The sequence below is a fragment of the Cryptomeria japonica genome, chromosome 4, assembly GCF_030272615.1.
Source record: "Cryptomeria japonica chromosome 4, Sugi_1.0, whole genome shotgun sequence".
In the NCBI taxonomy this organism is placed as follows: domain Eukaryota; kingdom Viridiplantae; phylum Streptophyta; class Pinopsida; order Cupressales; family Cupressaceae; genus Cryptomeria; species Cryptomeria japonica.
The window spans coordinates 378,600,282-378,624,730 of record NC_081408.1 but is presented as its reverse complement, the minus strand read 5'-3'; the positions used below and the strand labels follow the sequence as shown (position 1 = coordinate 378,624,730).

At 36.8% G+C, this 24,449-nt stretch overlaps 1 protein-coding gene across 3 annotated transcripts in view; it reads right to left on the bottom strand.

Moving 5' to 3' along the window:
- LOC131047558 (uncharacterized) overlaps window positions 1–24,449 on the bottom strand; it is a 305,899-nt gene that overhangs the window by 113,704 nt on the left and 167,746 nt on the right. For all 3 annotated transcript variants that reach the window (XM_057981396.2, XM_057981398.2, XM_059219838.1), the window contains 2 exons: window positions 16,119–16,309; window positions 15,743–15,859 (listed from right to left, as the gene is read on the bottom strand). In XM_057981396.2, the coding sequence (XP_057837379.2) occupies window positions 15,743–15,859; window positions 16,119–16,309 (308 nt within the window). The remainder of the gene's footprint in view (window positions 1–15,742; window positions 15,860–16,118; window positions 16,310–24,449) is intronic.

Genomic DNA, 24,449 nt, shown 5'->3' with positions numbered 1-24,449 from the left:
AATTTTTGTTTCTACTTATTAGACTGTATATATGTATATATTTATGATTTTTACATTTTTTTGTACGGACATACCCAGCCCCTCCCCCAAAAAAATTGTCGTACCAGCGTACCATACCCACGTACCCGTACCCGTACCGGCAACTTAGCTTGAATCGGAATGAAATCTCATCCTGCACGTTAGCAAATAATGCCATAGGAGATAGATTCCCATCAGGCCCAAACTCTGCAGAGGCTTTTCCACCCTGATCAACTGTAGTGTCCACCCTTGATTCGACTTATTTTGACTAGTGTTGGCTTTTATATTTTGCTTGATAGACTTATCTAGACTATATTTTGATGATTTGGATGATGATTACTCATGTGCTTCAATGACTTATGATTGATGTTAGATACTATTGGACATATGCTATTTTGATGATCTATATGGATGTTGGTACTATCATGATTGATCATGTGATTTGATGATATATGTACTCAATGGATTTTATATGCTCACCATGTGATAGATTATTGATAGATTAGATTTATCATGGTTTTGATGATGATTACGATTATACTAACCCTACTTTATGTTTGCATATGATGAGATGTTTATGAGATGTGTTTGACTATTGTTTGACTGTCTTTGTGATAGAGACGATTCCACATCACTCATTGTGAGCGGGATGTGTCGTCGCGATTCTCTATCACTTGCTTGTTCTATAAATGTATATGTATATGTGGTATTGTCGTTTTGTGGTTGCAGGATTTTGCAGGTACCAGACATCGACTCCACCTGGCTTCACAGGTCTGAGCGTGTCTTAGTTCCAATGGCTTGTGTGGTTCGAAGATGGCATGAGATTCCCTTCACATACTCTAGGTCTAAGTTATTCACCATGTTTAGTCAGTGTCTTGGCATAATTCGCCATGTCAGTTAGTAAGCTTGGTCCTTTGGTATTGTGAGTCCAGTTTATGCCAGTTGATTTACTTGATGATGTTAGAGTAATTATGTGTAGTTTTCTATTTGGAAATGTTTATTTTAATATATTTAATTTATAAGTTTTCAATATTTAATTATTTGATATTTATATTTATTTGATAATTAACATTTATTGATTTTATGATTATTTTAATATTTGATAAGCTTTATTGTTGTTTAATATTTATTTAATATTTGCGATTTAATCTTTAATGGTATTTGACTATTTAATTATTTATTTGACTTTCTATGGTTTAACATTTATTTGATATCTTTTATCTATTTGGTTCTTTAATTTATTTTATTAGCTTTTGGTTTAATTGATTTTAATTCCCTTTTGGATTAAATTTATTTTCATCTTATATTTATTTAATAGTTTGACTTTTTATTTCTAAGTGGGGTGTATGAGCACAATAAATTAAATAAAGAAATAAAAACAATCCCACTTGGTTGAATAAGTATATTTTATTTACTTTACCTACCCTTCACTCTCATTGGTTAAATTCAAAATGGATGAATAAATTATATTATATGGTGGGTTGGTAAAATATACTCCAAAATGGAATATTTTGATTGGACGAAATTGAGGCTAGGGTTTTTGGATTATTGTTGCTTTTAATTTTCATTCCCGTGAAGTTTTTCGGTTGGATTTTTGCTATTCTCTGGAAATTTCTTCCTTGGTTTTGGATTGCTGCACTCTTGGTTTTTGGCTGGAGCTTGATTGGATTTTGGTTTGGCTTGTGGGAGCTCTTCTTCAACTACAAACCATCACACAGGTTGCAGGTTGGAGGCTTCTCCATTGGTTTCTTGTTTTGCTTTCAAAGTTTGAAACTTGTATGCTCCATGTTTGATTTGGTTAAAAAAAAAAAAGATTTGGTTTATGCATTCTCTTTAGCCTTCCTATATTTGGAATGGGTAGCCATGGGATTCTATATTCTTTGCTTGGTTTATAGTTCTGGAAATAATGCTTCATGTGCATTGCCGTGAATGTTCATCATGAGGAATATCTTGCAGATTTTGTATATGTCTTGTATGAATTATTTTAATAAGATTTGTATTTTATATTAAGGAGATTTTAACCTAGTAGATGAGTTCTTATGGAGATTGTGAATCTGGGAAAGAGGAGAGTCTTTGTGAGCTCCCAATCTAGCTCTGTTGTAGAGGAGACTCACAGGACTTTTTCCCCTTTTTATTTTCACACATCCCCTTATGTATGGATGTTATTGGTTATGTGGAATGTCTTTTTAAATGTATTTTGAGTCATATATTATGCTTTCTATATTTTAAAATTCAAAGTTGTGGAGTATTTCCTTAGTTTTGACAGTGCTGGAGATGTTCTTCCTCCAAAAGTCTGCATTATGTTTTCAATTGGAGTTCCTCGGATGAATTTTATTATTTTATTTTGTTCACATATTCTTATAGTTATTTCGTGCCGATTCCAACGAGTATAAATACGTCATATTTGGCTGTTTATATTTCGAGCAGTTTTGATTTCGCACTTAAGTAGTTTTCTACCAAAATTTACTTTTTTTTTTATGCACTAAAATATCAATCATATGTGCCATTATGTGTATTTTTAAGGTTTTGTCCAGTTTGAAGTCTATTTGAGGTCAGTTGGATTTGGGGTTATACCAGAGGCTTTTTGAGGGCATTTATGATGTTGTTTAAATTATTTATGATTGGTGATGTCTTCATATGATTTATTTATTTTTGTTTTGTATGCATTTTACTCCATTTGAGTTGTTTGTGCTTCCTCTCTTGTTGATGCACCAAGAGAGAGATTGAGATTCTTGTGATTATGTGCCAGCAAGTGGATAGGCCTTGCTGAGATTATGTGATGATTCATTTCAGATTTGATGGTATTTCTTATGGCCTTGATATGTTTATTTGGCCAAGAGGCTCATTGATTTTTGATTCTCATGATGTTAACTTTCCCATGTTTCATGATTATGAGATGATATTGTTGTTTGCATATGGATTATTTGTGATTTCAAATTTATGTATATTCTCAGATCCAATTATGATTCTAGAGCCTCTTGTGTTTTCATGTTTGAGACCATGTTAGGGGGGAGTGGGCTTCCTTGTGATGACCGGGGTCACGAGAGATAGGCTTGCATGAGGTTCCTTGTAAGGATGCATGAAGTCTAACTACCCAACCCATCAATTATTAGGTTATCATGGGAAGTAAGTAATGTTGTAGGTTGCATATCTCATGAGTAGATAATTATATTATGATGCAATAATGAAGGTGAAATATATCTTTCACATGCGTAGTATGCTATTGTGGAAATGAATTCAAGTAATGATGCTAAAGTACCCTAGGGAAAGATTGATGATGTTGTTATATTTCCGCTTGCGTTAATTCATGAAATGAGCAATGATATATGTTCATATTGGTTAATTGATGAACGAATGTAAATAGATGGAGATGTTATGTGTTGCATTAATTGTTATTAGATGTTAATTAAAAAATAATAATTATCTCCATTTGTATATTATTGTTTAGTTTCTTGAGGGTATTTTGGCGGGCATTACATCAACCCCTGAAGCAACTGGCTGATCTGAAATTTCAGAGTCGGAATCCTCACAATACGCCCACATTACACAATTGTCTTTTCCCTTAGGTCTCAGAGGACAGTCGTGCTCTTTGCTATAAGACTCCTTGCACCAGAAAAACATTTTTTTTTTCCTTAACTCCTCCCGTGACTCCTCATCCACCACGGTTGTTGATTTCTTTTTCTTATTAACAAATTGTTGAGGACTCTCATTGCTAGAAAGAGTAGCATCCTTATGAGTAGGCTTGCTTTTCGAAGCTGCCTACTCCATGCTCCTGGCCTTCCTCGCAGCTTCCTGAAGTGAAGGGAGATCAAAAGATTTGATCCATCCTCTCAATGGTTCACATAAGCCCTCTGTAAACAGCATAACCAACCTTCTTTCAGATATGTTGGGAACCATAACTGATAGCTTCTGAAAATCAACAATGTAACTCTCTAGACTCCCAACCTGCTTGAGTTGTGCCAAGTCCCTGAAATATGTTTCAAGATCCTTCTTATCAAAGCATTCAATCAACCTATCGGTGAACTCCTGATATGAGGAATTGAAGTTATGTCGCAAGGTGACCATCCCATTATGCCACCAGTCATGAACCACCCTATCCAGGTGCAATGTTGTATACTTGATTGCATCCCCTTCTGTCATAAGCCGAAGAGTTAAGAAAGTATCCAATTTATGGATTCACGATCGTGCTGTGACATTTTCGCTGCCATCAAACATCGGTAAGGTGAGTTTACTGGTAGCATATTCAAGGTCCTTGTTTTGATTCCACAATCTTCTATCTTGCCTTGACCTGTGGTGCTCTCTCCTTTGACTAATAAATCAGTCGAAGTTTAAATGTTCCTTTACTTCTAGGGTGATTAAATTCCACTCATCATGCAATTCATAACATTATCAGCAAATGAAGCATCTTCCTCTTTCCAAACATTTTCTTCTCCTGGTTCATCCTGTTGAACACTATATTTGAAAATAAAAAATATATATAAAAAATGTATATTCCCATAGGCGTGAAGACTGAAAGATGTTTTCGGCCAGCAAATTGTATCGAGCACTGCAAAAGAAGTTTCATCGAAAGAGTATTTTCATCGAAATGAGGTATGTAAAGCACCGAACAAAAGTATTTCGGCAAAAGGTCACTTTCGATGAATGTAGAAAATCACTCATCGATACTCTAAGTTTCATCGAAAGGCAAAAAGGCAAAAGTAATTTCGAAGGAATATCATTACCGAAGAAACTCATAAAGCATTCATCGAAACGCAAGTTTTCATCGATGACATAATGTCGAACAAAAGCAAAGGTGTTTCATCGATAAAGGAGGATATCGATGAAAAAGGAATGTCGATGAACATACATGGGCCCTCACCGAAGAAAGAAACTCATCGAAAGAATGATTTCGATGAAACTTGCGAGTGACTTATCGAAAAGGAGGACTATCAATGAAAGAATGATTTCGATGAGTCTTGAAAGTGGCTTCTCGACATGGGCTATTCACCGAAACAATAGTATCGAAGAAAATGGGCTTTCGATGAAGGATTTAAACACTCGGCCGAAGACAAGGGTTTCATCGATAACTTGAAATATGATCACTTTGAGCGAACTGTACTTCCCGCGAAAGAGTTAAAGGCCCAAGTGAAGAATGTCACATCTGCAATTAAGTTTAAACACTTGAGTAGCCGTTGTAGACACAGAACATTAACTATGCACAAGTTGCCCATACGATTACAGTTGAACTGATTGAATTTTCATAAGAACTAGATCAATGCTAAAAGACTAAAAATTGCGGAGAGCTTGTGGAAACTTGCGAACGATAACCAGAAGAGCTGAGCATTTCTCCAAGTAAGTGTTGTTTCTCATATTTGCTGTAATCATGGAACCTTCGTCTTCTTCTTCTAAAAAGAGTAGGAAAGGAAAAGAGTTAAACCCTGAAGAGAAGCCCAAGAGACAAAAGAAGGAAGGAAGAGCTCTGACTCAGGATTTATTAGACCAATGTCCCTCATCTAGTGTAAGGTCCAAAAAGATCAAAAGTGAAGAAGAAGGATTGGAGGATAGGTTTGAAAATCTAGGAGATATTTGGACTGAAATCAGAGGACATGAGTTATTCTTATTTAGTTACAAAAGAAGGGACGCTCCTGAACCCATAAGTAATCTATGGAAGAAGAACTTATGCAAATTGGTAGTCCCAAATGTGTTTGTAGATGTAGAATTAATGAAAGCTCTGGTAGATTGTTACAACCCAAGAACCAAAACCATATGTGATTACAGAGGGAATACATTAGTAGTAATTAACAAACAGACTATTGATATGGTGTTTGATTTGGACTGGGAGGTGGAGGAGAGTATCGATATGAAGAAACTTTCACAAGAATTCTTTAGTTTGGAAAACATCTACAGGACTTGGAGGCTACCTATTCACAGGCCAAAAGTGGGTGGGTCATTTGTTCCATTCAGCAAAGATGACAAGGTGCCATTTGATGTCAACCATTTCCATCCTTATTTTAAATATACCTATTATGCTGCAGCTCAAGTATTAGGCCTAGAGGCTCATCCACTCATGGATATTGGGGTTATGGTTCTGTGTGCTGATTTACAGTCAAAAGACCCTAGGTCATTTGATTTTGCCACTTATGTTGCAGATGCTTTAAATCATGGATTGGAAAAGTTGAAAGGGGACCTTGTGAATGTTCATTTTTCATTGTATTCCTTGTTAATGCATATCATTCTTTATTGTGGACAAGAGATTAATTTCTGGTCAGATGATTTCTGCATTCGATCCTATGATAAAAATGGTTTGAAGAAGCCAGTTCAGTTATGGGTATCTACATGGGACCAGAGGTTCATGAACAACCAGTACTGGCACTTTCAAGAATATTTTGTGAAACCTCTTAGTGCAGCTTTTGGGCAACACAGGGATTACACTTTGTCCCCTGAAATCAAGAGATTCCTCAGACCAAAGGACTTCTCTCCAGAGTCACAGATTGATCATAATTGGGGTGATTGGTATTGCCATAACAATCACACAGAAATCAGGATATTTGGATATGAAGGAAAACCCCACATGCTCCCAATTACAGTGCCAAACAGGGTGGCTAGCCTGGAGATTATAAGACAATTGTCTATTGTCAGTGCTAAACACCTTACAGATTCCGGTAAACAATCCATTGTTCCAGGTTTATTGGTTTTTTCTGATTTCATTGTTAAAAGTTCAAAAAGTTATCATTTACTGCAGAACAAGTTAGACTACTATGGCATGACTCTGGGTGAACCTAGAGAGAACTTTGACCCTGAAGGATATATAAGAGCTGCCAGAGTATCACAAAAACTCAAAGCCGGAATACATGTGGCCAAAATGCCAGATGACCTGATTAAGAATCTTGAAAGAGAGGAGGCCAAAGCTTTGAGAGAAAAGAGTGAGTTAGTTTGGGAGGCCTACAAATGGAAAAGGGCAAGGGGAATGATAGATGGAGACCTAATTGGAAATCTCCAAGATCCTCTTGAAGTGGCTAAAAGGCTGCTTCAACATGAAGCAGAAATCATGCATAGAGTGCCCTCGCAATTCCTTCATTTCATTAATACTGAGAAGGATAGTCAGCCCCTAGCCCACATGTCACCAAAATCGACCGCCAGTAGTATCCCAGCTGATTCTCCTAGAGAAGATTATCCTCCTGGTTTCGAAGCAGAGATGAATATGGACACTGGTGAAATTAACATCAAGGATGTCGTCGATATAAGGATGACTGAGCATGAAGATTTTGTTGCTGATGATGGATTCGCCTCCTCTAGGGAATTTCTTTCATTTTTATACCAATACAAAGGAGCTCATGTAAAACGAAGCATGGCTGGAAGACCAGAAGAGGAACAGATGAAGAAATTGCAGGATGAGATTGATGTCCTCATGAAGGATATGACTCCTGAGAAAGGGAGGAAATTACTGAAAGAGGCCGGTGTAATCATCTTCTCTGGTTGGGATATAAACTCAGCACTTTTATTTGACGGCTTCCTGAAGAAACAAGACTTAAATCAACAGGTGTTGCCTCAGGAGATAGACAAATTGTTCTTAGGCTCTGGATATGATCCAGACAAGAAAGCTCTCCTACAATGGGCATTATATCCAAAGGGGAAGAGGCCTATCATTGTAGACATTGAAGAAACCTTTGGGCACCTCATGGTTCATCAGGTTGGTAAGACAGACCCTAGGATCACTGCTAAACTCAACTTGGATGTTGCTAGATTGAACCTAGACCAGACAGAATTTTTGGTCAGAGAAAACGTCACATATAAGGGTTTATATGAAAAATCTAAAGAGGAGAATCAAAAGTTGCAGGCAAAAGTATTGCAACTAGAGACAGGGACTCCTATCAGTGAATACACCTCATACCCCGCGGGACGTAGCTTGGACGATGTCTTTGATGCTCTGTACTGGAAGTATCAAGCAGAAAAGGCCAATAAACGCGCAGAAGGTATCCAACAAAGGATGGACAAACTGGTCAACAACATCATAGGACATCGATTTAACACCATGCTCTTGCAGGTTGAACCATATTGGAAAGTATATAATGGAACGATAAAAGCGTTAACAGAGCATGAGAGGTTAAAAGCACGATTGCATGAAGTACTAAATAATGTCGATGCCTTGACGCCAGAGGAAAAAGCTGAGGGGACTGCGTATATGGAGAATCATGTCAAACTTGAAGATATGCTAAGAAGAGATCTGAAGGAGTTGGATGATGAGAAACCTATTGGAATGCCCTCCGTTTACAAAGAAGGAGATGTGATATCCCTGGAGGACTTGCGAAAAGAGCTCATCAGCGTCAAGGATTGGGCCTTGTCAAAAATAGATCGAAGTAAGGATATGGCCCCTACTGTCAACCAGATAATATTCAAATATCTGTCGCTGGGAGATGAAGTGAAGAAACAGACTGTTCGGATCAAAACCTTTAAAGACGATGACTACATTCATCATTTAGGACTTCTAAATCTATTTCTGCTTAAGTTTGTTAGAAGCACTCAAACTAATGATTAGTGTTTCGAAAAGTCGTGTCTCTTCATGAAAAGTCTTCATCCTCATATATATATGAGAATGATTTTTGTAATATGGGGCGATAGTGATTATATAGGATGAAGGTAGCGAAAAATGACAGCCTGTAAGTCTTTTGTATACAAACTATAATGGAATACAAATTTTGATCAACTATTTCTCTGCATATGTGTTGTGGATCATTTCATTTTCTTTTGGCAATCGTCTGTGATATTGTCTGATAAGATAAGGTTATTCATGTTCTTAAGATCAGATCTATGTTTTATATTATAATGTTGCAACAAAAGTTTTGCTTGCGGATTGTGATTGTTCCTTGCAAAGCATAATTGACTGGTCCCTTAAGGGTAGGGTTAAATTCACTCAATCAGCATATGATATAAGCATTCATTTGGTTCCAAAAGAAATAATAACTGACAGGTTCATAAAGGGATGAATTAAAAAACTGTCTCACAGGTTCGCACCATAAGTCCTAAAGAAAAGTGTAATGACTCTGTAACCCAAACAGCGAAGAAGGCACTGGCTAAATTACAAGTTGCACTCATCATTTCATTCATAATTGAGTATTTTAATAAGCAATAGAAGTAATTAAGAAACATAAAGCAAACAGTTATTACAAACAACAATCTTGAACTCATCTGCTATATCTCCATTCAAGGAACTCATGCCATTTCAAGATCAGGATATATCAGATTAGGATAATAAATCTGCTATAAAAAGCACTGGTAATTGGAGACATTCAATGAATAGGTATACCTGCCTAGGTCCTGCAGAGCCTAAAGTGAGAGAGTTAGCAACCAAACAGGTTCACTCTATATGTTGGCCAAGTCAATTGGAGGGTTTGATCATAGGAGTTGGCATTTCCTTAGAACCTATCCAATCTGTTGATTTGAGACCCAACACATCCCTCAAGAAAGTGGGTCCTGTTGGCGTATCAGTGGTGCGAGTAGGTGTTCTCTGTGCCCTAGGAGTCCCAACCACACTCCTATTCTCACCCTGCTCATGATTTTGTCTTCTCGGATTATTCAACTGCAGTATGGTTGCAATGAGCTGCAGTAATGTATCAGCTACACGTTGTTGTCCATCTTGTAGACCTCTCAAGGTTTCTCTCACTTCTTTGGCTTCATCCCCTAGTGGACTATTTTCCCTTCTATCATCCATACTTGCAACCTGTCCAGTATTCCTAGAAGATGACTCTTGTTGAGTACCAATCAATCCTGACACTGTTTTCCCTTCAGGTACCTGCAGTGAATGCCAAGTTTTCCGGAATTCCCTCTAATAATATCTTCTTTCCTTGTCACTTGGTTGCATTAACAATCTAATTTAAACCCAAAGGATGGTAGGAAACTACTTTGATACCACTGTGAAGTACCCAAGTACTTCCCAACCAAGAACTTTGACCCTACTGTTGAATGAATTCTGAAATTTTGCTTTGTTTTTTTATTTTTATACTTTTTTGTGTTTTTTGGGATATGACATACAATTAAAAATAAACGTCGGAAATGAAAAGCTCTACTAGAAATAATTAAGCCAAGCTGCAATTGAAGAAGCTTTATTTATTCTTCTTTCTAGGGTTTATACAATGACATGCATACCCAGAAATTAAGTAATGATATTCTATTGCAAATTCTGGAATTGCAGGCAGCTGCAGCAAATCTGATCAGAAGTTCTTCCCGCAACAAACAGTGATTTCTCCTCCTCAAAATTCACACCAAATACTTTCAATGAATTGGGCGACAACCTTGATGAAGACTTGAACCCAAAAAGCTAGGTGATTTGCCTAGAATGAACACGTGTAGGGCAGAAGATGGTACGGATGGAAATAAGAAAGTTGTACGACCTGAAATTAGCATGCCTAGTGATGAATGAACACAGCCTTACAATTATTCTTCTCTTCACCAAAAATCTGCTCAAAACCCTCGATTAATCTTTCTCCAGTTTGCACAAATATGGCCTCTGAGTGAAGCCACGCTGATTGCTACCTTCAATGGATATTTCACCACCTCAGTATAGCTGCAACACTGAAGAGTTGACATTCTCCAATGGCTGTAAGTGCTGGAAACCCTTGGTTTCTTCCCACTGCTCATGAATGAAGAGATCAAAAATATCAATAATAATGAATTTGATCTTCTCTTGGCACTTTATATATTTCTCATGAAGGAGGTTGATTTCCCTTTAAAAAGCACCTTTTTAATCATTTAATAACATTAGAAGTTTGCACTTTAATAACAATTAATATTCTCCTTGGTCTAGGCGCCTAAATAATTAAATAACATGGCCCCCTTTTAATGATAAATTGACCCCTCAACTTAAAGTGCAAATATTTTTTTTATAATATGCCTTCAATGATTAATTATTAATAAAGTATTACTTTATTAATAATTAGAATAACATAGCTCCATAAATACTCATTATTTCTTGATTCCGTCTGAACCAGGGAGTCAATCATTGCATCCACTGCGCCTCCATCTTCCTTACTAAAAATAGTAAGGGTCCCTCACAAACATCCATTGACTTACTATTAATAGTAAGTGTGAGAAACTGAAGGCCAATCCTGAACCAAACTGAGTCCGGAGGAGAGAATACTCTACCAACTACCCACCAGAACCCTCTAACCATCTACTTTAGCCTACGAGGGCCAAAATAATAGGCTAAATTGTCAAGAACAGGAACGAGCTAAAAAGGGGACATTACAGCATATGAGGTTTCCTTGTTCAAGAGAGGATAGAATACCTTGGTATTTTATTCTGTGTTTGAAGTGCATTAAAAACACATCAACACTACCCACCAAGATGCAATATTTGAAATGATGAATAAATAGTGTCTCTACATTTTCCCATATCTAAGATAATAGTTATTGGTGATAGGTGTTGGTTGGATAGAGAGGCAAATAGGACAATGATCCCAGAGAGTAGAGTTCTACGGCAAAGCTAAGAATGTGGCCAAGCATTCTGACAATGCATTGAGGGCCCTCTGTTTGCTGCACCAAAGATATATAACCTGGACCAAGTCAAGATGGACAAAATTAACTTCTTTTAAAACAATTACAATTGGGAATCCATGTGAGGATTGAAAGGCAGCTAACCTTTCTTGTAAATTGTATGCAAGACAATATTAACAATGCCACCAAAATATAGCACGATTCTATTGAACTGATAACAACCACATTTTAAGATCCGATACCTTGTTATCTCTAAATTTCCCATGATGAAATATGCACATTCACTAGATGGATAAGAAAAGCAAATTCATTTGAATGGAAACTGGCTGTTAGACATCAACTATGATGACTATAATTTTGGAACTTGCGGTTTGTTGGTTTGCAGTGAATTAGGACACATATCAGTATATAATGACATGCTTTGCAAATAGATTCTTTGGATCTCGAAGTTGGCTTCTTATAAGAGAGTCATGTCCATACATCTTGACTGACACCAATTTTAAGGAACTTCCTCTTGTTTAGAGCACTTAATAATCCAACATTCAAGAAATTATTTTCATGATGAATGATTTTAGGATAATGTGTAATGTCCCCATTTTTTGGAGAGGAATTAATTAATTAATTTAATTAGTTAAGTTGTCCGAATTTTTATTATTTTTCATGGATAGCTTAATTAATTATTTTAATTAAAAATATTAAGTTAATTATTTATAAAGTTATCAAATAAATTAAAAACTAAAAGATGACTTTATATTTAATTAATTTAATAAAGTGACTTAATTAAAAATTATATCATAAAGTCACTTAAGTGAAATAATATTATTTTAATATTATTTCTAGAAGCTTCTAGAAATGAGCTGAAAAAGTATAAAGGGAGATCTAGTTGAGCTTCAAGGAGCTTGGGGATTGGATTTTGATATTGATTGAGTTTTGTAGAACCAAGGGGTGTCTGTAGACTATTGTCTTTGGGAACAAAAACTCCCATTGATAGCATAACTGAGGGAGTGAAAGACCTTCCGAGGGGTTGCAGCTGAGAGTCGGAGACAACTGAGTCTTCCATATTGTGCTTATTGGGATTACTACATTTTCATGGTGATTGGGATTCATGGTATTTTCAGATCATTATATTGGACATCCCTAGTGTATCGATTTTTATGTGAGAAAGAGGCGATCTTATTGATGGACAATTAGAGGTGGAGATTGTGAGTTTGCTGATTAAATTGCAGGTCTGAGACAAAATCGGGTATCCTACTCTAAACCCATGATTTAGTTCCTATGTCATCATTGAATGCAGCATAGCACACATGGATGACAGTGATATCATTGAGAACTTGAGGCGTTTCATATTGAAGCTTTTGGGAAGGAAAATTGGAAGGATTTGGTAGCAAATCAGGTCTGAAGTCAGAATCATATCAGACCTCCATTCCCTACAATGCTTATAGACTTCCATAGTGGTGTCAAATCTCATCAAGAAGGGTAGCGCTGGCATAAGGACTGAAGGGCGATACTATTAGGAGCATTTGAAGGGAGAAATTAAGAAGGATTCATTGATCAATCGAAATCTGCAGTCAAGCTGTAACAGTCCTCTCATACCCACGATTTTGCACAAAGACACTCATATTTGCATCGAACTACAGTTTTGATGGCAGCATTAACCTTGGAGAGGAGAATCGATCATTTTCAGGGAAATAGTAAGATGTTGGAGCTGTCCATTATTCACTATCAGTCCACCAATATTGCAGCAGGGGCGATTTCTGAAGACAAGTTCGATTTGCAGATTGGAGGCTCCAAATCCATGATATTGCTTGCTTCTTCAACTATCGAGTTAGGCGATCTCTTCCAGGTTCATTTGTCAAACATTCTATGTACTTATTTCAGATAAGTTGTAATGTTCATGGCTGTCCTGAGTCCTCAGAATTTCTGAGAAATAGGTGGGTTGAGTTTGGTCATTAGTATTGTTATTGTGAAGACCTATTGATCATCATTTTGAATAAGAAAGGAGGAATAAGGTTGTATTTCGATTACATGATTTTCTGAGGTTTCATGCCAATTGTTTGATGTAATGTCAGCTAGCTGTAAGTACATAATTGTGTGTCCTAATTGGTATAGAACAGCATAAACTAGTTGCATATGCATCTTTGGCAATTATCCTATCAATTAGAAGTTATTGTAATCGTTCATTCATGAGAAATATGTGGTTGTTAACCTCTACACAAATCTGAAAAAATTCTGAGACAACATATCAGCATAACACACAAAACATAAAAACCGCATAACATGCAGTTGGACAGCAAATATTCCTTGCATTTTCAGTCAATCTACCACAGGGAATATTACAGGAACCATAATCTGCTGAAGAGTTCGACCATTGTCTATACCTGGGAGAGCTTGCTAGATGGATTAAACAATTTGTTGTCCTCCATCTAGTCAAGAGTTAACCTGTTTCCATAGAAGGATTTCCTTCACTTCTTCCTATTGATGTTGGAGTTAGTTTCCCAGTTTGACGATACTTTAGATTTTCACTGCCTGAGCCATGAATTTTGTGGATGACATTAATGCTTTGAGGTGGTGAACCATCAGTGATAGAGGTTGATTCTGAAATTCTGCAGTCTTGTCCAGATTTTGAGAAGTTTGAGAATATCATGAATTGGACATATGTAGACTCCCCTGGGGTTCTTGGAAGAGCTTTCCTTGCAGCTATATGACTCACTAGGTTGTCCTTTGTCATTGCTCCAGCTACCACCACTTCTTATTATGGGTTTCTGCAGCAGTGTTTAGAATTTTCATAGTTTCATAGAAAACAGCTCTTTCTCGTTCTCAGGAGGATGGGTCGTACTGGAAACTACCATAGGAGGGTGATGTTTGTCTGCTGCCTGAGGAAGTGGAGTACAGAGAAATGCAACATTAAAAGGAATTGTTTTCATAGTCAATGACATTTTCTCATTCAATCACTCCCAGTTCCAACAGATTGTAATCTAGTAGGGGCTTTTCTAGATAGATGTTAATGTAGATTCATGCATACAGAAGTACTCGGAATTGATATCTCAGCTCAGATGCTGCAATTGATTTTCTCATTACATTGCCTATCTTCCAAAGAGGAGGTTCACCCTATATTCAGAAGGGATCAAAGCAAATATCAACAATACAAGAATGTTAGAGAATTTTATTGTAGAACTTAATGTTGGAATCTTTTATCTCATGAAAAGTCCACATTTGTTGCAAAACTAGGGACCTCCTTAAAAAATTGTGTCCATTTTAGAAATCAAAATAGATATGAAATAGCCTTTAGGCATCACAAGCATGTAATAGATCCTTTGGGTTCCATCTTTAGGCAAACCAGAATTTCAGAGCTTTTAGACCTGTAGCCCCAATGAAACAACAAATCGGAGCAGTTTCTTTGAGATGACAAAAGACTCTATTTCCTCCACAAAATACGGAATTTTTCAAAGTGCAATCTGTGATAACTATTCAACCTTATTAAATGTTTCTTATTCATCATTTCTATGGGAGACTTTTATTCCACGTGTCTAGAAAAATCAGTAGAGAATAACTGCATTTGTACACTGTCCTAACAAAATCCAGAGATTTCCAAGCTTAGGATTTGTTAAGGAAAAGCAAGTCCACAAGAAGTGGTTTCCGATTAATCTTTCAGAACTGAGATGGTTTGTGTTTAATCATTTATATTTGGATTGACCACCTATTAACATCCTAGTGTGCTTTCAAAGGTGAATGATTATTGGAGCTAGCTTTATCAACAAAGACTCCCATAAGAAAAGGAAAATAGAATTCCAACCATGAGTTCTGTTCATTTGGTACACAACTACATTTGTAACAGCAGCTTAGAGAATAAATTCCTTTGAAGACCTTTCAGATAGACTGAACTAGAGAAAAAGATTTTTCCAGCCACTCATTGGCCATTGACACAAATACTTAATCTTATTTGCCTTTTATGGTGCATATGTTCTATTGAATGGGATGCCATGACAATTAGCATTTCAAAAACAATATTTCACTATAGATAACTTTCTATGCACAAAATAAATCCAATTCAAGGGACTTCCTACCACAAAAAAAAAATCCTAAAACATTTGCATCCTTAGGATTCACATAAATTTATCAACTCAACAAACTCATTTGAATTGCAACAAATCTAACCTTGAGTATAAAATTCCCAAGATAAATATTAAATCAATGCTCCTAAATAATACGCTATTGGTTCATGAACAATGAGAAAATGGATGCAATTTTTTCTTTACCTGTGGCACCAATTGGAGTAATCTCTCAGGACGTTCTAAAATATTTGCTTCTGCTCCCTCGGCAAGAACTAAATCTTTAGACAAAGGTGAAAAGAACACATTTTGAAAATTTACAACCTGCATTTAATATGTTAGATTTCTTAAACCTGTTACAAAGAAAATTAAGTGTTTACATACAAACATACAAAGATCACAATGATTTGACAAAGCAGTCATACCATTAACAGAATAAGCTTGGCCAAATTTGTTTCACAGGAGAGAAAATTTCACGTGTATAATTTTTTGTAATGATGTCTATGCATCAATCAAATCTAGTATGAAAAAACAATAGAGGTATAACAACATCCAAAAAGTAACACCAAGCACAAATTCTCACAACATCTGGAGTAATATATTCACTAGGATCTCCAACTTCATAAAGGAGCTGTTGAGCACAAGTTCTGAAACTGATCTCCCCTCCACTGTTCTCTGCTTTGCCCAAATAGACTTTTCCATCAAAGGTGATGTCTGCAAATGGCAGTGACACATCGAGAAGTTGCTGAAAAGAAAAGTTCCGATGTGGATCCGCTACACAGGTATAAACATAAAAAGTTTATATTAAGATCACATATTCAGAAAAATTCTTCACGAGTTGCTAGAAATCATATCTAACAGGAGGTTAATCAGTGTGATCTTTTCAGTTACAAAGGAACATTGCATTATATCAACATAAAACACTATTACATCTACCACAAGTAAAATACAAATCACAGAAAAATGTCTACCTACTACCTTTGCAGAAAAATACAAAGCTTATAGAAATTACTTCTCTACAACAGCTATCATCTAAAAAACAAAAACCAAAAAAAGTGAAAAGCAATGAATAAAAACCAGATACAATTAAGGGCTAGTGCCACGACTAAACAAAAGAACAACACACCCATATCTGATTCAGCTAGTTTAACTAGTCTACCTAGTATTTCATCTGTAGATTGCAACTCCATATGTAGCATTTCATTGAGAGCTATAACAACCCACCCTACTTTTTTTTTTGCAAATATAGAAATGCATATGCAATCTGAGAGTGGGCAAGGTTAGATATTATAATTCTTCAACCACACTATCTATGATGTATGCAAGAAGATAAATGGTGGCAAGCTGACTAGAGTGCACGGACAATTGAGCCACCCTAATCATACCTCTTCAATGGAGTACACGAATCGAAGGAAAGCCATTGGCAGAATGTCTAAGATTGACTCAGACCAAAATGGTTGATAATGCTAGCTTGTTCAATTCCAAAAAGGGTTGTGTGCTGATGCTATTATAATTGGCCGTAAACCAACCAATCCTATAGTATGAAATGCATGCAAATGATAACCCTTCGGTAATATTACCATTCAAAGAATTCAAAGTAGTTAGGAAATGCATTACATTATGACAAAGATAAGAAATTTCTGTAATCAATTGTAATATCAGGTCTGATCCTACATAAACAATACTGCAACACAATGAATTAGTTCATAAAACCATATAACAAGGGAATATAAGCTCACAATGGTCAATGGAACTCTGCAATGCTGAACAACGATGAATATATGCTGATTAGAACATTATTGTCACAAAAATAAGACTAATACACTGTTGATAACACACTTGAAGCACCACCCACACAACAGTAGCCATTACCCAGATGCACACCAACACAACCAAATTGAAATACTATTGAAAACATTCATATTTCTCTTCAGAATCGATGTAGATCAAACTAATAAGACATAATATACTACTGTAGGTCTGAAACAGATACTAATGTTACTAGTACATCCCACAAAAACCTCAAACATCCTCCTAGAACATGTTATAATCTTCAACAAAATTGCATCAACAACATTTAACAGTATACATCACATATTTCCATTTTACCAAACATATGTATAAAAATCAGCTTGCAACAATGTGATCTCAAGGTGACATCACCATGTCTAGCTAGGAGGGTTTCCCCAAAACTAGTATTCTGAGAGTTTTCATCCTCAATAAATATGATGTCAAATTCTTCTTTAGAGAAAATGAAAATGAAAAATAACTCAATTAGCCTTCTTCTCAAGATCCTCCTTTTATAACCTATTTAGAGCTATTTTACAAAAAAAGCATTTTTTCTTTATTGTTGCTTTTTTGGAAAAAGCATTTTTCCTTTTTCATTGTTTTTTGCTTTTTCATTACTTTTTCAGTTTTTTTTTGCTTTTTCATTGTTTTTTTTCCAAAAAAAACACTTTTTGTTTTTTATTCTCTTTCAAAAAAGCATTTTTCCCTTTAATAAAATAAAATAAAGTGTCCTTATGACCACTTTTCATCACCTTGAACCTAATGACTCTTTATTTGCACACTAAAAACACCTTTTTTAATAAAAAATTAAAGATAAGTTCTCATATAAAATATTGAAAAGTAACTTTTTGACAACTTAATTATTCAAATTGATTTCCCTTTTCCAATGCCAATTAGCTTATGGGAAAACTTGTAATATCCCTGATGTTATTAACTAAGATATCCAAGGGATATTGTCAAACAATGTACTGATTACTTTGCTGTTCAAACTTCCTAACTGTATAACCTGCGTGTTATGCAGATTTGTAGTCCACTTGAGTGTTATGCTGTTTTGATTTTCTGCAACACTTCAGACTAATTTTGACACTAGGAAAATTGATTTTCTAATGCGGATGACTTCAAAACAAATAGGACAATAATCAAGGATGATAATGCAACTTGTATTTTTATGTTTTGATGAAAATGCATGAATAGATATGCAGAAATATGTGATTACAACAGACTGTAATTATGACAAATAGTTGGCATACAATCATGTAACAACACATAGACTAGCAACCTTATATCTCCCTTTATTAAAAGGCAATAGACTTATTACAATGTCTAGATAAGGGCCAAAGACTCTTGGCTAAACAATGATAATTTTCAGAGTGTCTGAGTACAAATGACAGCCATGAATTCACACATACATAACTGAAACTTATTGTAAATAGTGCCAAGAAGAACCTGGAAATATCGCCTAGGTGTAGATGTGAAGAAGCAAGCAATATCAAGATGCCTTATGCACTCCTTATGCCAATTCGGTCCATTCACCAAAATCGCCCCTGTTCTGAGGTAAATGAGAATAACAAATAAATACCAGCAGATTCATCTCCTTTCAATCATCAAATACCATCGTTGACCTTAACCAAAAAGGGTTCTCCAAACCAGAGATGAAATCGATGCATGAACTAGGAGTTATGATGAAAATCGTGGGACATGGAAGGACTGATCGAATTTGTCTCAGATCTGAAAAGCCTGCAACTCTCTTCAAAATCGACCTCCAATATGCTCCAAGAAAAACACCTAGCCTCTCTCAATGTGTAGGCTCAATCATCACTGTCCATTCACCAAAGAGATGAAGTCTTCACCAAAAATCGTTCACCATGAAAACTGATATCAAACCACAATTAGCTCAGTATGAAGGACTGAATGTCCCTCACTCTCAAGGCAACCCTGAAATATTCCGAGCCAAATTTTTTCGTTTGTACAAAATTACAAATTACATTCAATGCACCCGATAAGGTTAGAAGATAAACCAAAACGTGCTGAAGCAACTCTAACCAGAATGTACACCAAGATCCCGATGTGGGCAAGGTGTGAGCATTGGTCAGAGGATCTAAAACAAATTGCTTATGCTATGAATGTCCACGTGCTAAGGAGAAGGGGACATAATAAAACTTTAGAAAATAAGCAAATGGCTAAACAATTGCTCATGTGCGAGAAGGGGACATTACAAGAGCCATGGCTACACAAAAGTGCAACAATCCCATACCTCATTCAAATAGTTCATTTCATAGTTACAAGAGTTGCTAGGTGTTGTGACGTATTCACACATCGCCCCATTGCAAATGGGGACCCCTACTTTTCTCTTTCTAGGATTAGTCCTCTTAGCTTAGTTCTGGTTAGTGTTGAGTCTTTCGCTATGAACCTTTGCATTGAAAAGGTATAGTGGGTCAAGAGGTCAGAAGTTGATCAAGTTTGTCTCTCTAAGATGTACTGGGGTTCGACACTTCCTTTGCCCAACCAAGATTTTATCACTTCCACTTCTCCCAACACTACTTGTGAGTGCCCAGGCCAGATCACTCTCATTTCCATTCCTCACCTTCGCCATCACCATTCTACCCTTCCATCGTTTTTGTCTCTCTCTTCATTCCATAACCATCCATCTTGACGGCTTTCCACTTCCCCTTTCCTACCCTTCACCTACATTTACTCTTACCACTACACCCCTTAACCTCCATCCCATCCTAAACCTCCCTTCACTTAACTTAAACCTACCCTTCCATCTTAGACCCTCACCTTCCTATCCTCTATCCTCCATCCACCTTTCATACCCCATGCCTTAACCTCCTTCCTATACCTATCCTAACCTACCACTTCCATGTCCCTTACCTTACATCCCATCATCTAACCTATACCTTTACCTACCTAACCCTCTCCCCATCCTAGTATACTCATCCACTACCCTTCATCTACATTTACACCTACCTTGCCCACACCTACATCTTCCACCCTCCTATCTCTATAACCCTTAGCCTACCACATCCTAACCTCCCTACCTACTTAATTATTCCCATTTCCCACCTTTATTCCTAATTACCTTCTTCCTACCCACACCTTTCCACTTTACCATCTACCCTCATCCTAGCCTACCCCTATCCTATCCCTATCCCAACCCCCTTACATCTCACACCCCTTACCCTTTTCACTACCCCTTATACCTCCCGTTCCACTTTACTCCCCATATCCTAACTCCTACCTCCCACCTCAGCACTTCTTATAACCCCGTATCGACTTTCAATTACCCCTTATGTCTCCCTTTCCCAGCATCTTCTCCTTCCCTTCCTCACGTGGCATTTCCCTTACCACTCTTCCCTTCCCCCACAACACCTCACATTTCTTCATCAATCCCTGCCAAATCACATCTTGGTCTTGGGCCCCACACACTCTAAAATGGAGAATTAAATAAATTCTTTCAAGAACTCTCCTGCTGGGCCCCACATAATCTGAAATGGAGATTTGGAAAGCTTGTTTGAAGACATAATATTTCCTTTGATTTCCTTTACCACGTAGCTTTGATTTGGCCCCACCAAAATTTTGAAATAAAAGAAAAGTTTTTAAAAGAATTCTAAAAAAAAGTATCCACCTCATCAGTCTTTGCAAGGTGTGGTAACACAAAATAAGGAGGTGGCCCTTAATGAAGATGTGTCACTTTAGTGAAGATAGAAGAAAACAGACTCCTTAACATCCACCGGCTATATAAGAAGACACTCATCCTCATTCTAAGGCATCGATCAAAGCAATTTATACAATCTACTCTGGATAAAATGATTGATCATTTCATTGATCAAACATACGTTGACAAGGAGAAATGGAACAAATTTGAGTTTAAGGCAAGTTGCAGCAGACAGAGAGGCAGAGCTACAAATTTGAGGATCAAAATTAAGATCAGAATTGATCAAAATTCAGATCAGAACTGATTGTTATTTCCCAAATTTCTGATTGTTATTTCCCAGATTTGAATTAATGATGCATTAAGGGTGTGAAGAATTGTTTTGTTTGCATGTTTCTTGATTCATTATATGTCTTTCAGGTTTTGATAGGAGGATCGGAAGCTGATAAAGAGATGGTTTCAGACTACACTCAGGCAAATTGAATTCAATTACTCGCACATCAATATCCACATTTGAAAAGAGACAATATCAAAATTCAATCACATGAAGAAGATGGATCAGACCATTACTATGCACTTGCAGAGCTGAATGCAGGATATTCAACACCTTAAACAGAATTGGAGTTTGATACAAAGGCAAAGGGGCAGATTTCAAAGGAATTCCAGATCATTTTCCAAGGTTCTGATTTGATGTTTGATATGAAGATAGAAGAAAAGAGAAAGATGAGCACCCAAGGAAGCATGGAGGACAAGTCACGACAACATCAATCTGGAAGATAATTATTCAGAAATAACTTCCTCCACCATTCAAGAGATCTGATCACACTTACATTGAGAAGCAGGTTGAAAGGAAGTGCTCCCTGATTGGAGTAAAATCTGCTTCCACCGCTCATAGTTGGGAGCGATGTAGGCACTTGAATGGATGAAATGAAAGGAGTGGGCAAAGGATGTGTTAAATTTCAAGTTTGGATTTCAACTTCATTTGAACACTTGAGTGAATTTCCTGATTCGCTCCAGTACCTTCCAAAGGGACAGGAGCGAAGTTATTCAAGCTCATGTACCTTGCTAAGATCAAGAAGACAGGATTGGAGAAAGAATGGACAAAGAGAAGGAATTGACTTATATATGCCCTTGAAGTAAGTGAATTCAAAATTGAGCGATGAAAAAGCAAAGAATTTGTGCAAACTTGACAAATTCGCTCCTGACTCTTCCAAAGGTACAGGATCGAATTTTCTTTGAGGTCATGTACCTTCCAAAGGTACCCAAGCGAAATCTCTTCTAGGCCTTCTTGGGGTCAAAATGATGATATTTTCATATGGAAGAATTGGAATCTAAGCCTAAAATGATGAAAAGGAGGCAATAAGTGAATTTAGCTAGTAAAGAAGCTAATTCGCTCATGTACCTGTCAGAGGGACAGGAGCGAATTCTCCATGAGCCCTGAACCTTGCCCATGGTCTTGAGCGAACTCTTATCTTTGAGCCTTTTGAGGATTAATTGATGATGTTTTCATAGGAGAGGAATTGAAAATCAAAGATCAAGGCAATGAGAACAAGTTGAAGCATGAATTGAGCCTAATACCTCAAATTCGCTGGCCTTAATTGCTCACTCAAAAAATTAAATGGATCCTATTATGAGCTAGGTTGAGGGCAGATGGACTTGATCAAGGTGGAAGAAGGACTCAAAACCTAGGTTTAAGAGCAAAATTGAAGGAATATGAAGTGTTTGAATCAAACAGAAGAACTTCGCTCCTGCCCTTCCAAAGGTACAGGAGACCCCCTATCTCACTTAATGCACTAAGAAGATCTTGTTTTAAGCTAAGATGGAGGCGAATTGACTTGATCATGGTGAGAAAAGAATTAAGAAATCAAGTCTAAGGCAAGATAAAGGAGGAATTGAGTGTGAATTCAGCTGGGAACGAAATTCGCTTGTGTCCCTCTCTAAGGTACCAAAGCGAAATGCATTTATGGTGAATGATTTGCTAATAAAGGCGCGTTAAAGGATTTCTTCAAGGTAATTCAAGTGGCCAAACGTCCTAAAAATCATAAGAATTAAACATGCCTCAATCAAATAATGGTAAAAACTTCATCATTTTCTCAATTCGCTCACGTCCCTTTCTAAGGTACCAAGGCGAAATTTTATTAGGGACCTGTACCTCTTGAAGGTACAAGAGCGAAATCAGGTGAAGATTAAGTGCTTTGCATGGGAAGACCGGCTGGAGAGAAGACTAAAAGCAAGCAAGTCGGCCTATGAGCATTAATGCAATAACAAAACCAATTTCACCTTTTGGCGCAAAGGACTAATTTGAATTTACAATGTGAAAGTCGGCCAGTTTAAGGGAGATGCAATTAAATTTATTTATCCAAAGCAAAGTCGGCTTTTAGAGAAAGAGGTGAAGGCGCCTATTTAAAGGAGGTTGATTCTTAGTTATCCATCATTCATTTCAAGACATCTTATCTTCCTAAAAGGTGAATTCAAGATCAGATTTGAAGAGCGAACTTCAGCAGTCACGAGGCGAATCCTCAAGAAAGGATCAACATGTCTCCAGCTTAGACCTCATTCAAAAACAGTGAACTTAAAGAACGAGATCCTCCAGCTTAGACCTCATTCAAAAAAAGTGAACTTAAAGAACGAGATCCACCAACAATTAAAGGAGTGAATTCCAGATTTGTCAATTACAAGACAACAATCTCCACAAGCTCAAGTTCATTAAGGAAAAGAAAGAAATCAGAAGGACCAAGTTGGAGGGAAGATCAAAACGAGGATCTCAAGAAGGATATTTTGACATCAAGGTCAAAGGAAGACCTCTTCAAGAGGATCTCATAGGCAAACACAAGAGAGTCAAGGAAGGGTACATCGTTCATCAAGTATATCAAGGACGATGGAGGATCGACCAAGGTCATCACAAAGCAAGTACCAAACAAGGTGGCATCCCAGTCACTGTTCCTCCAATCAGATAGGTCCACATCAGCCTGTCCAAATTCAATGTACCTGACTCACAGTGGTGCCACAAACTTCGAGGCACCTACCCTGATTTCCTATTGGTCCACACTCATGAGAATGTAATTTTCTCATTGGCTAAAGGAGTTTGTTGTAACAAACCCTAATTAGGGTTTTCATCTTGTAATCCTAGCCATTGATTGTAAATCAATCAGAGCCATTGAAATGTAAAGAGCTCTCTATATAAAGCTCTAGCTCTTCATTTGTAAAGGTTAATGGTTAGTTAATAGTGAATAATAAGAGAATAGCTAATAGTCAGAAGTTAGTAGCTAGAATAGAAGCTTAGATAGCAATTACAGTAGATTAGGAAGAGAAGGCAAGAAATTGTTGCCTTGATTGTAAATGAACTCCATTTTCATTGAAGTTATGGTGAAGTGTGTTGTTTCTTTGCAATATGCATGGTTTCTTGTTGAATCTTCATTTTAGATGGTAAATGATTAGATTGAATGAAAGAAGTTATTGAATGCACTCGCA